General features: G+C 42.1%; 2 protein-coding genes across 2 annotated transcripts; both read right to left on the bottom strand.

Annotated features, from left to right (window-relative positions):
- Positions 1 to 10,707: 10,707 nt before the first annotated feature.
- Positions 10,708 to 11,649, bottom strand: LOC308678832 (olfactory receptor 13G1-like; the record flags this gene model as incomplete). Its single annotated transcript, XM_081346064.1, has 1 exon — positions 10,708 to 11,649. The coding sequence occupies one exon, from the start codon at positions 11,647 to 11,649 to the stop codon at positions 10,708 to 10,710; it is 942 nt and encodes a 313-aa protein (XP_081202190.1).
- Positions 11,650 to 21,279: 9,630 nt separating this feature from the next.
- Positions 21,280 to 22,221, bottom strand: LOC308678831 (olfactory receptor 13G1-like; the record flags this gene model as incomplete). The annotated part of the gene is made up of 1 exon (XM_081346063.1): positions 21,280 to 22,221. The coding sequence occupies one exon, from the start codon at positions 22,219 to 22,221 to the stop codon at positions 21,280 to 21,282; it is 942 nt and encodes a 313-aa protein (XP_081202189.1).
- Between the last annotated feature and the right edge of the window lie 1,617 nt (positions 22,222 to 23,838).

Genomic DNA, 23,838 nt, shown 5'->3' with positions numbered 1-23,838 from the left:
ATCGCACTGAATAACAACATTTATTGGAAAGGACTTGGAATGTCTACAGTCTGTCAAACTTGGTGGGACAGGCAGATATACCCAGAAAGAGGTGGACTTGAAAATAATATTGTCCTGTGCTATTTGGGTGATAACTAGGGTTATGTACTGGGCTCTTGTGAAATACCACGTGGGTTGCTGGAGCAGCTAACGGCTCTCCAGCAACCCAGACTACAAGTCTCCTGTGCTGCAAATGGCTATCTCCAGGCAGCAATGGTTGATTCAAACCTATTGACTGCCACCTAGGGGATAGACTATATATTGCGGCTAGTTGTAGGCATTTCCCCAGTACAGTACCAGCATGAAATAAACAATGAGTTACCCTGTACTCTGTTCAGCGTCTTCATTCCTGCGCCAAAGAACCCGCTATTTAACAGTGGCGACGAAGGTTGGATGCTGCTTCACCAAATAAAGAGTTGAAGTCTTTGAGGGAAAGGCAATACACTCTGGAGGGAAGAGGCATTCCTGCCCCCCCTTAAGGTCAGCTAGCAACTACGCTAGCGACCTTGTGCTCAGTGGACTCATTCCCTGAGCCTGAAGCAGGATCCAGAAGAATGCAGGAACCAGCAAGAAATAATGCCAAAGGTTGGCAAACTGCGAGAATTCGACGTGAAACACCCAGAGGAATGGCCATAGTATCTATCACAAGTACAAAACTACCTCAGAGCCAATCAGATCATGGAAGAAAGACTGAATGCCACAACACTACTCTGCGTGTGTGGCCCAGCTACCTTTGATTTAGCTGAGAACCTTTTTGCGCCAACACCAATCGAAGCGGTCTCCTATGCAGATCTCAAAAAGAAGCTAACCAGGCACTTCCAGCCCATGATGTGTGAAATGGCTTGGCGGTTCAAGTTTGACCAAAGAGTGCAGCTTCCCAGGGAGTCAGCGTCAGAGTTCATAGCAGGCCTAAGGCAGGCTGCACGCCTATGCAAATTTTCAAATTTAGAAGACCGACTACGAGACCAGCTTGTCTGTGGCCTACACTTCAAAAGAGACTATTTGCTAGGCCAAATTTAACATTTTCTGAAGCACAAGGTGATGTCTGACTAAGCTGCCAGGGGCGCAGTTCAAGCAATACAGCAAGCCAAATTGACAAAGTTCGAAGAAATGGTTCACTGTGAGGATGCCAAATACACTGAAGAACTCTCTGAGGAAGAAAATTTTTTAATCAACTGACTACAAAAGCAACCCAACACGCTACACCGCAAAAGCCAGCCATGAGAGGACAATTACAAGGCAGTTCTCTTACTGATATGTAAGGGGTGCAGCGACAACCATTTTTGTGCCAACTGCAGATTTCATTCAGCCACGTGTAGAGCTTGTGGAAGGACAGGCCACATCGCAGTGGTTTGCAGAGCCTGCCAGAGAGACCGGCCACCCAAACACCAGTCGGAAGAACCAACTAGGAGAGGTACTGGGGCCCAGGGTCCACTTAGTGTGGGATTTTTCAGAAGCTGTATCAAGCGTATGCCACACTGGGGCTCGACACCCCCTCAAACCCAAACTTAAGCTCATGGTAGAGCTACAAGGAGTTCCATGTAAGATGGAATTGGACTCAGCAGTCTCAATCATTTCTCAAGACACTTTTAACTTTGTGTGTAGGCGCAGTAACAATTGGGCCAAACTAAGAACCTCAGATATAATCCTAACAGATTTTCAAAATGCTCACGTTAATGTTAAGGGAGAAGCCACCTTGTTGTAAAGGTTAAAGGTTTTTGGGGGCACCTGGATGTAATAGTAGTAGGGGGTAAGAGAACAAGTCTCATTGAACTCAATTGGTTTGATGCCTTAGGTATTCACATTACTGGCATAAACCGGACACAAACTGCAGACCTTGCATCAGTGTGTGAGGAATACGTGGATGTTTTTGATTCAACCCTTGGAACATACAAAGGCCTGCCTATCTCATTTAAGCTTGATCCCAAAGTAGTTCCAATCAGGGTTAAGCCTCATTGGGTCCCCTTTGCCTTAAAACATAAAATTGATTTCAAAATTGATAAGCTTATAGAGCAAGGCGTGTTACAGCCTGTTGATGGTGGGGAGTGGGAAACTCCTATAGTCACTCTACTTAAAGCTAATGGGGAAATTCGCATTTGTGCTGACTATAAATGCACTCTAAATAAAGCCCTCAAGCAACATGCTTACCCGGTTACGGTGGTCAACCACATTTTAGCCTCCTTGCAAGGGGGTACTATTTTTTGCTAAACTTGATTTAGCACAGGCCTATCAGCAATTGCTGGTTGATGAGGCCACAGTTGCAGCTCAAATGATCATGACTCACAAGGGGGCTTTCAAAGTTAAATGCTTACAATTTGGAGTCAGTGTTGCACTGGGTATTTTTCAGGGAATCATGGAGCATACACTCAAGGGTATTCAGGGCATCTGTCCTTATTTTGATGATGTTCTTATTGCAGGGGAATCCCCAGAAGTGTTGGCCAGTAGGCTCAGGGCTGTTTTGCAGAGGCTTCACGAATCAGGCCTCAAATTAAAAAAAGAACAAGTGTAGTATTGGGATTTCTTCAACAGAATTCCTGGGTTTCCAAATTGATGCTAATGGCATTCACTTCACTGATTCTAAAGTGAAGGGAATTAAAATGGCTCCTAGGCCCAAATGAAAAGGAGAGCTACAAGCATTCTTGGGTCTCCTAAACTTCTATCACACATTTCTACCTCATAAGGCTGCAATAGCAGAGCCCCTCCACAGGCTTCTTGATAAGAAAGCTCCATGGAAATGGACTAACATACATGAAGAAAGTTTCCTGGAATTAAAAGCACTATTTTCAGAAAAGTCCACTGTAACTCACTACAAAGAGTCTAAACCTCTATGTCTTGCATGTGATGCACCCTATGGGGTGGGGGCAGTTTTAAGTCACATAGAAAAAAATGGGAAACAGGTTCCTATAGCATTTTACTCAAAGACATTGTCTTCTGCTGAGCGCAACTACGCTCAGATTGACAAAGAGGCCCTAGCCATCGTTGCTGGAATAAAAAAAATTCCATGACTATTTATATGGCAGGGATTTCACAGTCTACACTGACCACAAACCTCTTTTGGGACTTTTTACAATGGACAAACAACCCCCCCCCCACATACTATCTCCAAGAATGCTGAGTTGGTCTATTTTCCTATCTGCATACAATTTTAAATTAATTCACAACCCGGGCAAGGAAATTGGCCATGCTGATGGCCTCACAGACTACCACTGCCAGTAATGGATCCAGATCTGGCTCCTGCTGCTAGAATATTGTCCATACAGGACATACCTGAGTTTCCCCTCCATGCAGGGGACATTGCTGCTGAAAATGCCACAGATAAAATACTTAGTAGAGTGTTGTCATGGGTATTCACGGGCTGATTGGAAAAAAGTCCAGGCTCAGAATTTCAAAGCTATTTTATCAGGAGGCAGGAGTTATCTGCACATAAAGGGTGCATTTTATGTGGAAACGGAGTCATAATTCCCACTTCCCTAAGAGACAGGGTTTTACAATCATTACATGAAGGCCATCCAGGCATTGTCAGAATGAAAGCTTTAACTAGAAGCTACCTCTGGTGGCCTAGCCTTGATAAGGCCATTGAGGCTCAAGTCCATGGTTGTTATACATGGCAGTAATTTAGACCTGAAATGCCACAGGCTCCAGTTCACAGGTGGGAGGAAATGCACACTCCCTGGTCTAGGTTTCACATAGACTATGCTGGGCCCTTTCAGGGGCAGCTTTTCCTTATAGCAGTGGATAGCCACTCCAAATGGCTGAAAGTAATTCCAGTTCCTAACATTTTATTTATTTTATTTTTATCACATTTGTATACCGCCCTTTCCCTGAGGACTCAGGGCGGTTTACAGGGAATTAAAAATCAAAACATACAAAAGTTAAAAACCAGTTAAAAAATATTAAATTCACCCTGTACACTTAAAAACCCCAGTTAAAATTTTCTCCTCAGCCTGGGCCCGGGAGCTCAAAGAGCCAGGTCTTCAGGCCCCGGCGGAATGATCGGAGGTCGGGGGCAGTCCTCAGCTCCACCGGCAGCTGGTTCCAGAGGGCAGGCGCTCCCACTGAGAAGGCCCTATCCCTGGGTGTCACCCGCCGGCAATCTCTCACCGGCGGAACCCTGAGCAGACCCTCCCTGTGGGAGCGCACTGGGCGAAGGGCGTTTGATGCCGGCAGCAGGTGTTCCCTCAAATAACCCGGACCCAGGCCATGTAGGGCTTTATAGGTGATAACCAGCATGACTACTGCTAGGACCATCCAGGTGCTGAGAAAACTCTTTGCCACACATGGGTTGCCAGATGTCTTAGTTTCAGACAATGGGGCCCAATTCACTACTGCTGAATTTCAGGGCTTTCTTAGAGCTAATCTCATCAGACATGCAATGTCTGCACCTTTTCATCCATCTTCTAATGGTCAAGCTGAATGCATGGACAGGACAATGAAGGAAGCACTCAGTTGCATTTTTGCAGGTGACTGGCATCACAGATTGGCAGATTTTCTACTCTGCCAGCATTCTACACCCTACACTGCTACAGGCAAAAGTGCTGCAGAACTATGTTGTGGGAGGTGTTTGATTACTAAACTGGACAGGTTGCATCCAGATAGAGTGGCAGCAGAAGCCTCTCGACCAAAACTCCCAAGGGGGCTGCATATGGGCAATTGGGTTTGGGCAAGAAACTATGGTCATGGGAATCTGTGGGTTCCTGGTCAAATCACCAAAGCATCCCGACCCCTATCTTATGAAGTGGGGTTGGAGGGAGGGTGAGTTGTCAGTTGACACATTGATCAGCTAAGGAAACAGTTTCCAGAATGGCCACTAAGTGAGGACTGCATCATAAGTCCCTCCCAACGTCCTCAAAATTGCAGCCAAGCCAGCCCTAACATGGACTACCAGGACTTTTCCTTCTTAACTGAGATGGAACCAGAGGGAGAACTGGGAAGCTCTGGAGTGCAACATGGACCCGTTGAAGGAACAAGCCAACAGAACGTCAGCAACCGCTGTGCCTACTCTGCTGAACCATCTGACTCTGGGCTGGGCCAACCTGGAGAGGCCAGCCAGAGTGCATCAAATCCCCTTGACTCAGGAGCACAAAGGAGCACTAGATGTCCTCCTTCACTTATTTATCAATGTCTGATATTTTTAACAAAGAATCTTTCCCCCTGTTTATATAATTACTCACCACTCTTAAATCTTCTGGGGGGTCTTTACTTTCCAGCCCTTTCCAATCAGGGGCTCAACATTTATAATCCTCAAGGAGAAGGAAAGAGAAAATCTTGCTCACCCAGCTTCAGCAGGCAGTTGAAATTCTGCTGATTTATAGCCCTTCTGCTTCCTGTCAGAGATGGCTATGGCTGATAGATTTTAACAGCCTTTCCCTTCGTTTTTCCAGAGGGTCCTACAGTTTGCTCTGATCTGGTGCCCCCTGATTTGAGCTTCTGAAGTATCCCTTCTCCTTCATTGCCCCTCCATTGCCCCTTTAAGGATCACTAGATGAAGAAAAACCAAGCTGGAAAGCCAAGCACCGGCTTTTCCCAGTTGTCCCAATGGCTGCCAAACAGGAAGTCCTGTTCCTTGCTTTTGTGTAGTAATTTTTAGTTTGCCAAACCTTCCCAGGAAGTCATTCAAGTACTAGCATTTGATAAGAGAATTTTGTTTCATTTTTTTATCAAGATGGCAACATTTCATTCATGGTCTTGGCAGTTAATTTATCTTGCACAGTTTTTAGAACTAAACTTCATTTTCATATTTTATATAAACTTATATTTTTCATCAATATTTATATAATAAGTACACATCAGTTAAAATTAATTGCAACTGGTGATTTATTTATGTATATACATTAGTAAAGTCCAACAGTGCAACTGGATAATATTTCCAAATACAATTCTTGTTCAATTAGATTCATATAAATAGCAAGTTTACGTATATACTGAACTTTTACACTGAAAACAACATATAACAAGTTTGCAATTAAGCTGAATCATATTCATATTAAGTACATGGCAAATATGTATAACAGTAGAAAAGCTTTCTTTATAAAATGTCATAAAACTTACATATTACACAGTACTATTCAGTTAATAGATATGTGAGTACATTTCAATATAAGCAAGGGGGACCATGAAACTTGAAAACTGCAGATTTAATTAATTAATTAATTTCATGGTTACTCTGCATTAAAAATAAAAAGGCTAAAGTATTTCTCCATCATAGTATAGCAAGAGTAGTCCAGAAGCATCTTAAGAAATATATCATGAATCATATGAAGTGATCCTTTAAAGACTACTTTTAAATCACTGGGGAATCCTAATTGGGAAACACAATAAGCTCCCATAATTGCCATGTTTGTTTGAAACCTATGCCCAACTCAATTCTCCTCCTTCTCCTTCTCTGTCAGAACCCATAGTTACAGGGTATCCCTTTCCCCCTCTTTTCTCCCCCTTTCATCCTGACCTGAATTTCACTCTCTTCTCTTATTGGGTTCTGCCATACCCCTGGAGGGGAAAGGGGAGTGCTTGTGGGTTATTGCCTTGACTTCCTCTATCACTAAAATGTAACACTTTGCTTTCCTGCATTATTCTTCTGTGAACTTTCTCCTCCATTGATGTCAGCTAACAAAAGGGGGAGGAAGAATGGAATACAACCTCCGGCAAATGGTTTATCTCTGTGCTCCCAGGAGAAGGTGTGAAAGGCCTCCTAAACATCGCTACTACAGCTGGAGACAGCTTGATGTTATCTCCCCTTTCCCACAAAGAACTTAACACCTGGCAATTGGCCCATTTGAACTGACCGGATGAACTTTGAGGTGGGGTTTTGCTTGGGACACTTTAACCTATTGATCTGTGTGGGAAATCCTCAGATCCTGTCTAGTATGCCTGCTATCAACTTCTCCTAATAAAAAATCCTTTTCGAAGAAACTGCTTCCACGAGTTCTACGTTCTTGGGATGAGGTTTTGAAGTGGGCCCTGACATTCTCTTCCTCCTCCTCCTCCTCCTCCTCCTCCTCCTCCTCCTCCTCCTCCTCCTCCTCCTCCTCCTCCTCCTCCTCCTCTGAGTTTTAATAACCTCTCACTCTCCAGGGCCAAAGTCAGCATTGTCTTTGTTATATTTGGTATATTTGAAGACTTAAGCATTAGAAAGGGAGAAAAATATTTGTTCCAGGGCCTTCTCACCATGTTGTTGTTGCCATGAATTGAAGAAATTTCAGGAGTCTAGAATTAAGATATAAGTAGAATGCTAGACAGAAAAAAATGTAAACTATTTTTGAAAACATGCGCAGCAATCGAATATTCACTTATTTACTTCAGAATCAATTCCACATTTCAATCTCTATTTGGTGAACCAATATATGAGTTAAAGAAGTATTCAAGTTACTTTTTCTGGAAGGTTTTTTTTCCTCCATAACAATTTTATTAGAGTCTCTTTAATGTATTTCTAAGGAAATATATAATTGGATTAAACTTTGTTGTTATCCCAGAGTAAATTAAGGCAATATTATTGTATTCTTCTTCATTCAAAGAGGTTGGTTTAGCATAGGTGTAAATAAATGTAGACATATAAAATAACTAATAGATGGGAGGAAGAAGTAGAGAATGCTTTCTTCTTCCCTTTGATTGATTAGATCTTCATGATAGTTCTCAAAATAAATAATCTATACACAGCATAATTCTTCTCCTCCCCTTCCTCCTCCTCCCCATTCTCATTCTCATTCCCCTTACCCTGCCCCCCTCCATTTTTTCCTGCGTAGAGTTGAAGGTGTAGGAGCAACGTTTCGACGGAATCCCATCCGTCATCCTCAGGCTGGTGGCTTTAGCTTCCTTCTTCTGGGAGAAGCTTCTGTCAAATCTCAGAAGGGTATGGCTGACTGATGAAAACTAATGAGTTAGAAATGCATTTCAGTCTCCCTTAATTCTTTGTTAGTAATTTACACAAATATATGAACTGTCCGGTGTGACTACAGCCTGTTCGATGGCCTTCAAGATAGGCTGAAAACAGGAAATAAAGATTTGCCCCATGTTTGGGGCCTAGCAAGGTAATCTAAATAGTTAACATTTGACACATATCTCCCCTTGCAGAAAGCTAACAGAGCGAGAGAGATCCTGTGGCTCAAGAGGTAAATACACTGCCTAATGTGCAATCAGCCCAGGTTCAAATCTCAGAAGGGTATGGCTGACTGATGAAAACTAATGAGTTAGAAATGCATTTTAGTCTCCCTTAATTCTTTGTTAGTAATATACACAAATATATGAACTGTCCGGTGTGACTACAGCCTTCAAGATAGGCTGAAAACAGGAAATAAAGATTTGCCCCATGTTTGGGGCCTAGCAAGGTAATCTAAATAGTTAACATTTGACATATGTATGTATATATATATATATATATATATATATATATATATATATATATATATATATATATATATATATATATATATATATATATATATACATATACACACACACACACACACACACACACACACACACACACACTACTATTTTAGCTCTGTTTCACAAAGACTATATAATGGGATTAAGGACTGGAGTGACCACAGAATAAATAATAGGAATCACCTTGTCTTCCTCTAAAGCAGGGGTGTCAAACTTGCAATGTCACATCACATGTCACAATGTATCATGATTTTTTTCCCATTGCTGGCAATAGGGTGGGCATGGTTTCATCATGACACATCCGGCCCACAGAGCTCTGCTCTAAAGAATAGAATGAAGCAGGACAGAGAAATGTATAGATAATGATGGAATAGTAAAAGTTGAGATGGGAAGAGGATGTGGATAAGGACTTCTTCTTTTCTGCTGGTCATTTGCATTCTTTTAGAGAGTCATTGAGGCCATCTAGAGGGTCACCTCCTGTCTTTCAAAGATAGCAAAGTCCACATTTTGGAGAGAGAGGATCATTGGTTTGAAAGAGGAGTCAAAGAGGCCATCTATCTCAAAATTGAATAGCCCTCTCTCAACAGAGGTGGAGGGATACAATATCATCTACCTCCAGTTTACAACACAGTCCTTTCAGCAGTTCCAAGAAGACTCCACATCCACACAGATAAATCTCCAGGTGGCCTCAACGACTCTCTAAAAGAATGCAAATGACCAGTTGTCTACAAGGAATATAAATCCTTCCATTCCCCACCATCCAGTCAGAGCTGAAGAAGCTTCTTGGAGGAGAAGCAAAACGTCTTAATAAAGAAGAAGAACGTCTAGTTGCCTTGTGAAAAATACATACCTTAATGTTCATGAAGTTGAAAAACATTGCTTAGAGTTCCTATCTCCAAACTTGTCTGCTTTCCTCCAATGGCTGCCTATGCCCCTCGATAACCAGGCATCTGGAATCCACACACTGCAACACAGCACCTGCAACCTTCACTGCATGAGAAATCTGTCTCTTACATATTTTCAGGAAAAGACAGACAGCTGGCTCCTAAGTTTTCAATCAGTCAAGAAGCTTCTAGGTATCTATCTGATATTTCACACAAAGTGAGCAACTAGTCAAAAACCCTAATCTTGAGGCTAATTACAACCCCTCAAGGCAATTCATTCTGCCATAAGCTATATCCTTCCTTTCTGAGAAACTGGAAATATTTCCAACTAGAATTTTCTTGAAGTTTGCTACAGATAGTACACATACACAGAGAAAATGAGTCAGTGATAACATTATATGGCAAACCTCTGTCCACCTTTCAGGCTGAGAAAACCAAATTATTAGTGATATTATACAAATAATTTAAACATATAAAAATATGAAATGGTTTACAATTCGTAAGTTCATATCATAGAGTACCCACTAACCCATACAACAACTACTTATAAGTAAATCACTTATTTTTAAATGTTGCACTGCTGCCTTCTCAATATGAAACAAACATTACTTCCTTTTAGCTGTAAGGCTACAATATGAAAATGCAGCAGGCTGCTAGAATAATGCATATCTTAGTTACCCTTGTATCCAAATGAAAAAAAAATGGCTGTATGTGTTTAACAAGGTATAACCTAAACAAAATTAAGTGTTTATATAATCTTATAAAAACACTTATACATACTGCATATACAGAAATAATTAAAAAAATAATTAAGAACTAAATGAGACATTATAAAATTATAACTTAAATTCAATCAATTGCAAGAAAAGTAGTATCTCTCTTTGTTATACATGTTCACCAAATCACAAGCATAGTAGTATATTGACTGCCATTATATATTTCATCCATTTCTACTATAGTAACATTTAATTTCATAAATTATAACTTATGAATAGGAATACGGTATTAATCGAGAGAAATTATTCAAATTCTCTTCAAACAATGCTCACTCTAAATCACTTCTGTTTCAGCCAGATTTTAAAAATTCTCGAGGATCCAAAGTATATGAATGCATATTAATGTAAATTGTTCTTATAACCAAAAGCCTGATTATTGCTCTGGGGCTGATTAAATATCATGTAATAAAAAGCATTTACAGAAACAATTTACATCTAAATATAAACACAAAAATACAAATAAAATATTCACTATTTTATTATTATGCAATGTAGATTTCTTTTGTTTAATTTCTCCAACCTAAGGTAATCATGTTTGGAAAGGTGAGAAGGACATGCAGAATATCAATTTCCTTTCAGATTTAGCCTATTTTTTGCTACTCACATGAAGACTTGAAAATAATTCATTAAAACAGATCTTGCTGGAAGAATTTTCTGGCAAATAATTTTCTGAGAGCTTGCTTAACCTCAGAGTTTCGCAGAGAGTATATAAGGGGATTGAGGACTGGAGTGACCACAGAATAAATAATAGCAATCACCTTGTCTTCCTCTAAAGAATACATTGAAGCAGGACGGAGGAATGTATAGATAATGGTGGAATAGTAAAAGCTGACAACCAGGAGATGGGAAGAGCATGTGGAGAAGGCCTTCTTCTTTCCTTCCGTGGAACGGATTCTGAAGATGCTCCTCAGTATAAACCAATAAGATAAGAAGGTCAGGGTACAGCTGCCTATGGCAATGACAATGGAAGCTGCAAAAACCATTATTTCATTCAGGCTTGTGTCTGAACAGGAGATCTTGAACATTGGTGGCAGCTCACAAAAGAAATGATTGATGATGTTGGAATCACAGAAGGAAAGCCGTAGTACAAGTCCTGTATGAACTGAGGAATTTATTATACCTACCAGCCAAAGTCCAACCATTGTCCCAAAACAAACCTCCTTCCTCATGATTACTGTATATTGCAGAGGCTGGCAGATAGCAGCATAGCGATCAAAAGCCATAAATGCAAGAAGCAGGAGCTCTGTTCCTAAAGTCAAAGTGAAGAGAAATACCTGTGCAATGCAGCCAGGAAACACAATAGTCTTTCTCTGGGTTATAAGAATTTGCAATAATTTGGGAACTATTATAGAAATTGCACATACATTTATAATAGACAAATTGATTAACAAAAAGTACATGGGTGTGTGAAGTTTCCTGCAGACACTGATGGCTAGGATGATTAGGAAGTTTCCTACCAGAGCCACTCCATAAATAATGAAGAAAGTCCAAAAGATGAGCATTTCATTTTCAAGGGAACTTGAAAACCCTATCAAGATGAATTCTTTAACAGTGGAAGAGTTCTTCATTTTTAAGACTGATTTGCAGAGAAATGAAACAGCACATTGCTTTCTTGGCATTTTGCAATTCTGTTTCTTGGCATTTTGCAATCCATTAATAGATATCTTCATTAACAAAATATTTGAAAAGTCCTAGATTTCCCAAAGTTGATGGTTAAACTTCTGGGATGTAGAAAAAGCTGTGCTAAATATTGTAGTTAATACTTTAATGATAATAATATAAAATCCTTTTAATGATTTTAACTTGCTTAGTCTTAAGTAGTGCTGCTGGATGATTTAGGGTCACCCAAACTGGAACTAAACAAATAAATAAATTATATTATTTTTTTCCAAATACTCTTCTACAACAACAGTGATCACTCCCCATTTTTGGAAATAAAGTCCAATCTTTTCCATCCTGGCTTTTATATGGCCAACTTGATGGTTGTAGCAAAATAATGATGTTGAATCGTAATTCCCCTTGAATAGTAATCTGTTAATTAAAGAATGTAATAAATCATCTAAGAGTTACCTAAGTAGTTTAGGTAGAAGCCAGTCACATTCAGTTTTATTTTCTCTGAATAGCTAATCTTCCCATAAGACCACTTTTTCATTTCCCTGTAGACTCACAGCTTCTATATTATGGAAGTTGGATGTTGCTAAAAGAGGAAATAAAGTTCACAAATCCCTAGGAATTTCACCATTGCTTACAGATTTTTTGAATACTGACCTTACTTTTTAGAGTTTATAGAAGTTATCATTTGTTAACAATTGTTCATGTTCAGAGAACAGAATAGACTTAGGTGGTGAATTGCTCTGGAGGTTATCAATCCATAACATTAAGTCACTGTTATCATAAGTAAATTTGATCTCAAACATTTACTGCAGCTTCATTTGTAGTGATTGTGAATTATCCTATCTGTGTGACTGGGGAGGACTTCAAGGTTTTGACAAATGGTATAGACAGGATTATTATTCAGTCCTGCAAGACAGAGTACTTGGCAGCTTATTTGTGAGCTAGAAGTTAATTTGGTAAAATAATAGAACAAATAGAAAATATATGCATCTTGCTAGAATGTTTAGTAAAGTTGGAGAAATGCATAAGAAAAGGTTAAGATGTGCAATTGCTGATAGAAATGTAGTAGATTGAGCCCTGGTAGCACAGTAGTTAAAAAGGTAGTATTGCAGGCAAATTCTGCCCACAGCCTGGAGTTAGATCTTGATAGGAGTCACGGTTGAATCAGCCCTCCAACCTTCTGAAGTTAGAAAAATGAGGACCCAGATTGTTGGTGAAAATATGCAAATACAGAGAATCTTGTAAACTATTGGGGGGGATACAAGCCTAAATCCTATTGATAAATGCTGTTGCTAAATAGTATATAGCTTGAGGTTAGAGATGAAAAATTCTTTAGAAAAGCAAAGATAACAGAATCTGTTTCCCCATTTCTTACCTGGAATTAAAATTGAATATACCAGGGAATCAAGTTGCTTGATTAAATCTGAATAAGGTTCGCCCACTGCTTTTATCCATGCACACATTGGCTATTAAAAAGCTGAATGGCACAAGAGTAACCTAATAAATCCTTCCTCATCATCACTAGAGAAGTTCATAGCCTGAACCTGGCCCTCAGTTCTGATTCAAGGCAACAGCTGCAAAACAAGGACAAGGGCTTCTGTCTCTCCTTGCTTATCAGCCTTAAATCAGACATGGCAATTGATCTTCTTGGCACAACACATCTAATATATTAATGTGTGCCATGGCATAAAGGACTTCCTATGTGTTCAGGAACTTTAAGGCTCAGTGGTCCTGTGATAAATGATTCCAGTCATGGTTTGGGGAGGGGGGGAGGGAGGTTATTCCTCCTCTTGCTTAACTCTTTATGATTGGGGTATCACCTTGTTTCATGCTTACTCACCAAAATATCTGACCTGGAATTGTCAAGTGTATTCAAGGATTTTGCCACTGCTCCTTGACATTTTAAGTATGCTGCCCACAACAAAGTCCATCTGCCCACAAACAGATCTACTTTACTGAATGAGCTAGAAAACTCTTGGCCATCTTTGATATAGACTGAGAATTTCACAATGGTTGCTGGAGCAGCCTAGCCTGTTTGGGCAGTGCTTAGGGGGATTTTTTTTTCAGACTTCTCGTGTGGTATGAATTTTGGGACAGAAGACTAATAGGGGCTCCAAACTAGAGAAATATAAAGCAAAGTGATCACTATTCCAACTTTTATGATATTTTATCTCTTCCTTACATTTTCAGGTTATACATCAAATACATGTTTCTTTCAAGATGTGCAATTGGATTTACCCACTGTATATCATGTAAGGAAAATCAGTGTAAACTGATAAATAGTGTGGCATATAAGTAAAAAAAGAGTAATATTTGTAATGGACCAAATATTTTTAGAAGAGTCAAAATAATTGCAAAACAATGCAAACAATATTCAATCATTTGAAAATATGCATGTATGTATTTGAATTTGTGTGTATGTATACATATATACATACAGATACATATAAATACATACAGAATTAAAATACTAATAAAATTATGTTTAAAAATCAGCTATTGTTAAAAAAAATGGCACAACAAACAGACTGGATTACTATTTCTGGAAACTATTTTCCAAGCTTCAGAACATCTGCTTAAGTATCAAAGACTGAATGTAATGTTTAAATGAATCTTGGTTGAACTGAAAAGCAGGCAAGCTGAGCTGGGTCAGACCTTTTTAGTACTTGAATAAGAGACCATAGGAAATTCCAAACATTAGACTTGAGTGAGATGGTGAAAACAACCAAAGAAACAAATACCTCTAAAGAAGAAATGGCAATTGTAAAAAAATATTTTATGGAAGCATTTGTCACTGGAATATGGATTCAACTTTATCTTTTTTTTAATAAGTATTGATACAGTGCATTATATTTCACACCTTTTAAAAACTAAGACATTCACAATGAGTTACTTTCAAAACATTGTACCATAATTTGTTGAGAAGGAAACTACAAATTCTGTGAAATTCTTAGCTGATACAGAACATCAAAATAATAGCCTTGTATGAATTTTAATTTAATTTAATTTAATTTAATAATATTTCTATACTGCCCTTCTCCCGAAGGACTCAGGGCAGTGAACAGGGCAAGAATAAAAATACAGGATTACAAAAGTTAAGAAAATGATTAAATACATGCCCATATACTAAAATACATCTTAAAACCCCAATAAAATAACAATAACAACCCCCCCAATCCCCTCATCAGGCCAGGCCAGCTTGTTCAAAAAAGTATGTTTTTAGGTCGCGGCGAAAGGAGCGAAGATCGGGCGCCGACCGGAGCTCAAACGGTAGCTGATTCCATAGTTCCGGGGCGCCCACAGAGAAGGATCTCTCCCTGGGGGCCACCAGTCGACATTCTCTGACCGGTGGCACGCTGAGGAGGCCCTCTCTGTGGGAACGCACAGGGCGGAGGGAAGTTGATGCCGGCAGCAGGTGTTGCCTAAGGTACTCCGGACCCCTGCCATGTAGGGCTTTGAACACCATTACTAGTACCTTGAATCTCACCCGGAAGGCAACTGGCAACCAATGCAGCTCACGGAGCAGAGGTGTAATGTGGGAGTATCGGGAGACTCCCAACACAACTCTCGCGGCTGCATTCTGTACCAGTTGGAGCTTCCAGGTGGTCCTCAAGGGCAGCCCCATGTAGAGAGCGTTGCAGTAGTCTAGTTGAGAGGTCACGAGCGTGTGAGTGACCGTGCATAGATCATCCCAGCTTAGATAGGGCCACAACTGGCGCACCAGGCGAACCTGGGCAAAAGCCCCCCTAGTCACAGCTCCTATGTGGTCTTCCAAGGTGAGCCGTGAGTCTAGGAGGACTCCCAAGTTGCGAGCCCTATCTACGGGGGGTAATAGTTCACCCCCCATAGCAAGAGGTGGAATATCCAAATAAACCCAGGATGAAGGTATGCAAAGCCACTCAGTCTTGTCGGGGTTGAGTTGAAGTCTGTTCCTCCCCATCCAGACCCGAACCGCCTCCAGGCAATGGGACATCACGTTGAGGGCATCACTGGGGTGGTTTGGGGTCGAAAGGAAAAGCTGGGTATCATCAGCATACTGATGATACCCAACTCCAAAACCATGAATGATCTCACCCAGCGGTTTCATATAGATGTTGAACAGGAGAGGCGAGAGGACCGACCCCTGAGGAACTGCACAAACGAGAGACCTCGCGGTCGACCTCTGCCCTCCTGCCAACACCGACTGCGAACGTCCCTGGAGGTAGGAGGAGAACCACTGTAAAACCGTGCCTCCCACTCCCAATCCCCTGAGACGCCGCAACAAGATACCATGGTCGATGGTATCGAAAGCCGCTGAGAGGTCTAATAGGACTAGAAAAGAGGAATGTCCCCTGTCCCGAGCCCTCCAGAGATCATTCACCAGCGCGACCAATGCCGTCTCCGTGCTGTGCCCGGGCCTGAAACCCGATTGGTACGGGTCTAGATAATCTGCTTCATCCAGGACCAGAGGGAGCTGATGCGCCACCACACTCTCAACAACCTTCGCAAGAAAGCGAAGGTTGGAGACGGGACGAAAGTTGTTCAATACAGCTGGGTCCAAGGCAGGCCTCTTGAGGAGAGGCCTCACCACCGCCTCTTTCAAGATGGCGGGGAAGCTACCCTCGTTCAAAGAAGCCGATATAACTGCCTGGAACCAGCTGCGTGTCCTCTCCCGGGCTGCATAAACCAGCCAGTAAGGTCACAGGTCCAATAAACATGTGGTGGTGCTCAGCCTCCCCATGATCCTGTCCACTTCCTCCGGAGTCACAGAATCAAACTCCTCCCAGGTAATATCGACAAGACCGCCCGCGTCCTGCTCGACAGACTCTGCCCAGTCAGAGTCCAGGCCGGTCCGAATCCGAGCCATTTTGTCCGACAGATGCTGGTTAAACTCCTCGGCACGACCCTGCAAGGGTTCTTCCCTCACCTCTTGATTCAGGAGGGAGCGAGTCACCCTAAACAGGACGGCCGGGCGATTATCTGTGGACGCGATAAGGGTAGCGAAGTGGTTAGACCTCGCCTCCCTTATCGCAGCGAGATAAGACCTAGTATAGGTTCTTACTCGCAATCGGTCGGATTCGGATCGGCTGGATCTCCAACCGCTCTCTAGGCCCCGTCTCCGACGCTTCATCTCCTGGAGCTCCGCGGAGAACCATGGAGCTTGACGGGATCTGCACCGGGTCAGGGGCCGCAGGGGTACAACTCGGTCAAGAGCCTCAGTGGCTGCCCTTTCCCAGGCTTCCACTGCCGAGCTGTGAGCAAGGGAGGCAGGTGGGGACCCCAGTGCCGCCTGGAACCTCTGGGGATCCATTAAGCGTCGGGGCGGTACCATTTAATTGGTTCCACACACCCACGGCGGGGGGTGGCAAAATGGAAGACCAGCCGCAGGAGATGATGATCGGTCCATGACAGGGGCATGACAATTAGGAAGCCCCCACCAAGATCATCTAACCACCGTCCAGATAAGAAAACTAAGTCAAGGGTGTGGCCTCCCTCATGAGTCGGTCCTGAAATTACTTGCGTCAGGTCCATGGCCATCATGGAAGCCATGAACTCCCGAGCCAACTCAGATGATCCTCCCAGCGATGGTAGATTGAAGTCCCCCAAAACTATAAGTTTCGGGAACTCAATCACCAACCCAGAGAGGACATCGAGAAGCTCAGGCAGGGCTGCTGCTATGTGACTAGGCGAAAGGTACACCAGCAGCAAGCCCAACTGCGCACCAGGGCCGCATCTCAAAAAGAGAGACTCACACCCGACTATCTGGGGAACGGTGGCCTCCCGCGGACACAAGGTCTCCCTCATGACAACAGCCACCCCCCCGCCCCTACCCTGAGCCCGAGGCCGGTGTAGCACCCGGAAACCTGGTGGGCAAAGGTCAACCAGAGGAATCCCGCCCTCTGGGCCCAACCAAGTCTCCGTGATGCAAGCCAGGTCTGCCTGCTCACCCTCGACCAAGTTGCGGACGAGAGGAGCTTTATTAACGACCGACCTGGCATTCAAGTACACCAGCCGGAGCTCAGGAGGCTGCACATCCTCACTCCCGGAACCTCGGGGCGGAGCCAGAGGGTCGGAGTGCCTCACCGCTTGTAAGCAGCGGAGAGGCCTTCCCTGAGATCGATACGGCCCTCTGCTCCTGCACCTGCTGCCATTCCCTAACGTCGTGGGAATAGGTATTCCCACGACCAGCCCTGGAGCCCTGGAGGCAACCGACCCCCGCTCCTCCCCCCCGCGATCTACCTCGGCACTGGCCTGAACAGAGGTTGTTGGACTGCCCCCCTTGTCCAAACAACCAAAAAGACTACCCTCCCCCCTCCCTAGCCCCCTAAAAAATTTAGAAAGAAAACTAACCAGGGGCCTCCTGTTGGGTTTCCGTCAAAGGCCCCTACCCGTGCCCAGCCATCTCTCGGGGTCCCAATAGATGGCTGGGCTCGGGGCCCTTCCTCGAGATCATAAGCGGCTAGAAAGGTGGGTCGCACCCAGGAAGGGGGAGCACCCCTCAGGGCGAGCAAATCCGTGCAAGAATATTTAAGGAAAGGCATAAGGAGTAGTCCAAATAGAAGGCAGTCCATAGTTGATGATAAGTCAGTAAGGAGGATCTAACAGAGGATAAATAGGTGTCCCAGACCTCCGCCCAGCCGCTGCCACTCAGCTGGGTGAACCCCCCGGGCAGGCCGACCACCGTCCTCTCACGACGGCCGCAGAGCCAATTCCCAGGGGGGATGGTTGTCTGAAACAACCACTCCGGATATAGCATGCCCCCTAGAGCTCTCACCTCTAGGGGCAGCAGATGTAAGTTCAAGCCACCCTCTCACGGTGGCTGATACCCAGGATCCTCTGAGTCCTTTGGGGATGATGTGTAAAGGGCAAGCCATCATAATCTGGTCAACTAACGGTGAGGTCCCCCGCTGCTCCGCCATTCCAGGGGGTTGTATCTGACCACAACTCCATGGGCCCTCAGTTCCATAGTCATTGGGGCCTTCCAGAGTGTGATCAATAAAGTCTGATTCCCCCACATCCACTGATTTCCCCGGAGCCCCCTCAGACTCCAGCAGCACCAACCAGATCACCACAGGTGCGATGGAGAGCGTAGATCTTCCAGGATCCTCTGGAATAACCAGGATCCACTGGGCTCCACTGGGCTCCACCGGGGTTAACCGGCTAACCCAGGAACTTTCGGGGCCACCAGGAACGATGGGGATGCCAGGCCATCTGGAGCATGCGGAACAGACAGAGGAGGAGGCAGGTCGACCAGCACCCCCACCGAGCCATCGGGGCCACTGCCATTGCCGGAGCGCCACTACAGACGCAGACACCGCCATCACCGCTACCAACAGGGCGCCGCCAAGCCACAAACGATCCAGAAGAGGACCATCGCCGCCGCCGATGGAAAGCGGGCCGAAGAGGCCCAGGCGGCCGCGGGACAAACGGCCCAAGCAAAGCAGGCCAGGCCGCAGCAGTCGATGACAAAGTGGCCCAGAACGGCCCGGGAGCAATGCCGCCGCCGCCGGCATCGCCGTCGCCATCGCCATTGAAATGGGCCGAAGCGCCGTCGCCGACAAAGTCAAGAGCAGAGCCAGGCCGGTCAAAAGAACGGCCCAAAGCAGCTCGCAAATGTCTCCGTCGAAGCCAGCAACAGTTGGGAGCCATCCAAAGACGCAGCTCCATCGCCGCCGAAAAACACCGCCGCTGGCTGCCGAAAACGCCAAACGCCGCCGAAGGAAGCTCAGAGGCCGCCCAACGCAGCGGAGAAACGCCGCGAGTATCCAGCCCGGCTAGCAGCAGGCCAACAGTGGAAAAGCTTCTCTTCAACGTGTTGGTCAATTCTTGATGTGAAACTAATAACACATTATAGCATGAAATAACATGCATGGAAAGGGAGAGGAAATTTTATGGGTATATACATATATATGCACACAACACACATATGTACAGTACACTACATATACTGTAGGTATGCACAAATACCCCAATACACACACACACACACACACACGTTTGTGTGTGTGTGTGTTTGTGTGTGTGATTTATCTGTTAGCTTTATACTACCTGATCAATGACACTAATGAAAATTCTGATTTTATTTTATTTTATTTTATTATTTATAAAAGTATACATTATATTTTCAGATCAAGACTTGCTTTAACCTAATGTGGATGATGGAGAAATACAAGTTTCCTTGTCTTAAAAGTCCAGGACTTAAATCAAGCTTCTTCTCAGCAACTTCTAGTAAAATTTTCCAATTTCAGCAGTGTTTTTCCCCCCCTTCTACTCACTCCCTTCCTAATTTTTCTTCCTCCTACTAGGTCCACAGTTGCAAAATCTTCCTTTCTCCAAGATTCCACTTTCCAATTTTGTCTGCTTTCCTCCAATGGCTTCACAGTCGTTGCTGCTTGATACAAAATCAATTAATCCATGCAACACAACACTTACAATCATTTTCATTGGAAAAAAAAATTCTGACCCTTATATATTTCCACCAGGCCTGTTCACAAGTTCTTAATTATACATGATTTTTTTAAGAAACTATGTGAATCTTTATATTATGTGGGTTAAACTTTACATTAAATGGCTTAATAAACAATAATAATTATTTATAATTAAAGTATGATAATACTTTGTGAGCAAAGTATTATAGCAACTCTTACCATTTTTATTTTTGAACTCTGTTATGGACATAAATGCCCAGACACATAGAAAGCTGCATCGTCTAGTCAACATCAATCTTTATGTACTGCCTCCTTATCAATATGTAATTTACATTACTTATTTGTAGGCTTAGAACCTAAATAGTAAACTGTATCAGGTTACTGAAGTTATTAAGTCTTATTTTGTCTAATGTCTATTTCAGTTATATTCACTTATTAACCTTTATAGACCTATACGAGTAAATGCATTTATGAATGCATCTTGTAACAGTTTCTACCCAAGCAATGAGAGCAAATAATTACCAATTATACATGCCATTATACACATAATTGTAAAGAAAATTAGATTCATAATATTCCTTAAAGTTTACCAAGAGCAAAGAGTGTCCTCTCTCTCTGACATACAGTATGCATACATAAAATATTGCATGTCACTATGTACTTCTTCTATGTTCAGTATAGCAACATTTTAAGCCAGGAGATTCGACAGATTCAACATATTAACAGTAATAGACAGCAATACTTCATACCCTCTTTAGTTATTGTTAACTCTGTATGAAAGGGGAGGAAAAGTATGTTGCAGTCTACTGATACAAAAAAAGAAAAGACAGATGACAATGGCCTGAATGTTTTTGCAGTTAGTGTTCTCCAAGTAATTGAAAATTTGTTTTGCTCTTTGAAACTACATTTTCTAAAATGGAATAGCAATAGGAGTAGCACTTAGACTTATATATTGCTTCACACAGCTTTACAGCCCTCTCTAGGCAGTTTACAGAGTCAGCATATTGCCCCTAACAACCTGGGTCCTCATTTCACAATAATATCAATAAGTAATATAAACAAAGAGAAAAGAAAACGAAAACCTTCACCTTTCTCAGAATATATATGGTGAGTATGAATGTTACCAAATTATCTGCATGTTTATTGCCACTCCTGTGAAGACTTGAAAATAATTCATTAAAACAGATCTTGCTGGAAGAATTTCCTGGCAAATAATTTTCTGAGAGCTTGCTTAACCTCAGAGTTTCGCAGAGAGTATATAAGGGGATTGAGGACTGGAGTGACCACAGAATAAATAACAGCAATCACCTTGTCTTCCTCTAAAGAATACATTGAAGCAGGACGGAGGAATGTATAGATAATGGTGGAATAGTAAAAGCTGACAACCAGGAGATGGGAAGAGCATGTGGAGAAGGCCTTCTTCTTTCCTTCTGTGGAACGGATTCTGAAGATGCTCCTCAGTATAAACCAATAAGATAAGAAGGTCAGGGTACAGCTGCCTATGGCAATGACAATGGAAGCTGCAAAAACCATTATTTCATTCAGGCTTGTGTCTGAACAGGAGATCTTGAACATTGGTGGTAGATAACAGAAGAAATGATTGATGATGTTGGAATCACAGAAGGAAAGCCGTAGTACAAGTCCTGTATGAACTGAGGAATTTATTATACCTACCAGCCAAAGTCCAACCATTGTCCCAAAACAAACCTCCTTCCTCATGATTACTGTATATTGCAGAGGCTGGCAGATAGCAGCATAGCGATCAAAAGCCATAAATGCAAGAAGCAGGAGCTCTGTTCCTAAAGTCAAAGTGAAGAGAAATACCTGTGCAATGCAGCCAGGAAACACAATAGTCTTTCTCTGGGTTATAAGAATTTGCAATAATTTGGGAACTATTATAGAAATAGAACATACATTTATAATAGACAAATTGGTTAACAAAAAGTACATGGGTGTGTGAAGTTTCCTGCAGACACTGATGGCTAGGATGATTAGGAAGTTTCCTACCAGAGCCACTCCATAAATGATGAAGAAAGTCCCAAAGATGAGCATTTCATTTTCAAGGGAACTCAAAAAACCTATCAAGATGAATTTTGTAACAGTGGAAGAGTTCTTCATGTTCAAGTCAGTGATGCAAGGGAATGAAACAGCACATCATTTTTGTACAGATTCTCTTTCTTGGCATGCACACTTTTTCCATTCTATTAATAAATGTCTCTGTCATATATATTCAGAATACATGATGATAATGAAAGAAATCCATACAGAGACAGAACCTTTTCAAGGCATTGAAGTCTTACAAAATAGTTGAAAACCATTTTTTGTTGTAGTTCTTGTTTGTTTGAAAACCAAGTTTTCAAATGTTCCTTATCAGTCAAGGTGGTTAAATTGCTGAAAAGGGGAGAAAGTTGTAGGAAACAAGCAGTAGTGTTGAAATAATGTCTAAACTTGGTTAGCCTTAAATAGGATTTTAGAAGGCTTGCAGATATTCAAATTAGAGCATTACTGACACATAAATGGAATCTTATAAAATCTTAAAACTGTAATGCTCAATGGAGGGCTATTCAATCGGTTTGCATATAAGCTGCAACAAGTTTTTATTTTCTCTGAATATGCAGTCCCCATATCAGACTACTTTTGTACTGTCTTACAGCTCCCTAGTGATATTCTTCAGAGATTGGATGTTTCAATGAGAGAAAATAACTTTTAGAAGTCTGTATTACATGTACTTGGATATCCACAGAAACTTGCTTTTGGTCTTTAAAGTTTCTCGCCTATTGATTGCAAGGGTTATAGCTATATCAATATTTATTTTGATTGATTGATTGATTAAAGTTCTGTATATGTTGCCTGTTCTCACTATCTCAGATGATTCTGGGCAACTTACAATAGTATTAAAACCTAGCTATTAAAATCTTAAATTAAGAATTACAGTAATTAAATAAATTTAAAAAGAAGAGCAACGACAGTACATCAGTGTGCTCCACAAATCCCATAGGGGTGAAACAGTGCCTCAGATAACTTGGTCCCATGTCACAAAGGGCATTGGGTGATATCCAATATGTTGAATTAGATCCAGAAGCAACTGGAAACCAATGCAGCAGTGTTACATGTGCCATCATAGGGGCTTCCAAAACTGCTGTATTCTGTCCCAGCTGTAGCTTACAAATATTATTCAAGGGTAGCCCCATGTAGAGCACATTGCAGTAATCCAACCAAGAGATGACCAGGGCATGAGTGACTGAGTGCATGACACAGGAAAGGTTGTTATCAGTGAACATTCTTTCTATTCTGCTTTTTTAAACTCCACCTTTCACATTTAAAAAATATCACAGGGAAAACTATTGCCTGTACCTTCCTTTGTATGCCTCTTTGTAGAGACATCATGGTATCTGAATATCTCATCCAAGATTTTCACTGCTCACTTACAAATACCAATTGGCAGCATATTTATTCACCTCTCTAGTCTTCATTGTTCATAATCAATCCTAAAAGGCAACAATTAGCTATAATTTCTGTAGGTTCATTGCCAATTTAAAGGTTGTTCCTATGTCTCTTCATAAATTTTACTGCTTATATTTAATCATAGTCCCTTTTTTGTTTGCAGTGTTTCTCAATATTGTTATTAAAATGTTCAGGTCATCTTTCATCTTTCATAATAGTGATACAAACATAGACCAGCTAATAGGTATTTCTTCTTCCAATTTTCAATAAAATTGAAATAATTTATTGTAT

This window comes from Vipera berus, assembly GCF_964194415.1.
Source record: "Vipera berus genome assembly, chromosome: Z".
In the NCBI taxonomy this organism is placed as follows: Eukaryota; Metazoa; Chordata; class Lepidosauria; order Squamata; family Viperidae; genus Vipera; species Vipera berus.
The sequence above is the reverse complement of the archived record's forward strand: the minus strand, read 5'-3'. Positions and strand labels throughout refer to the sequence as shown.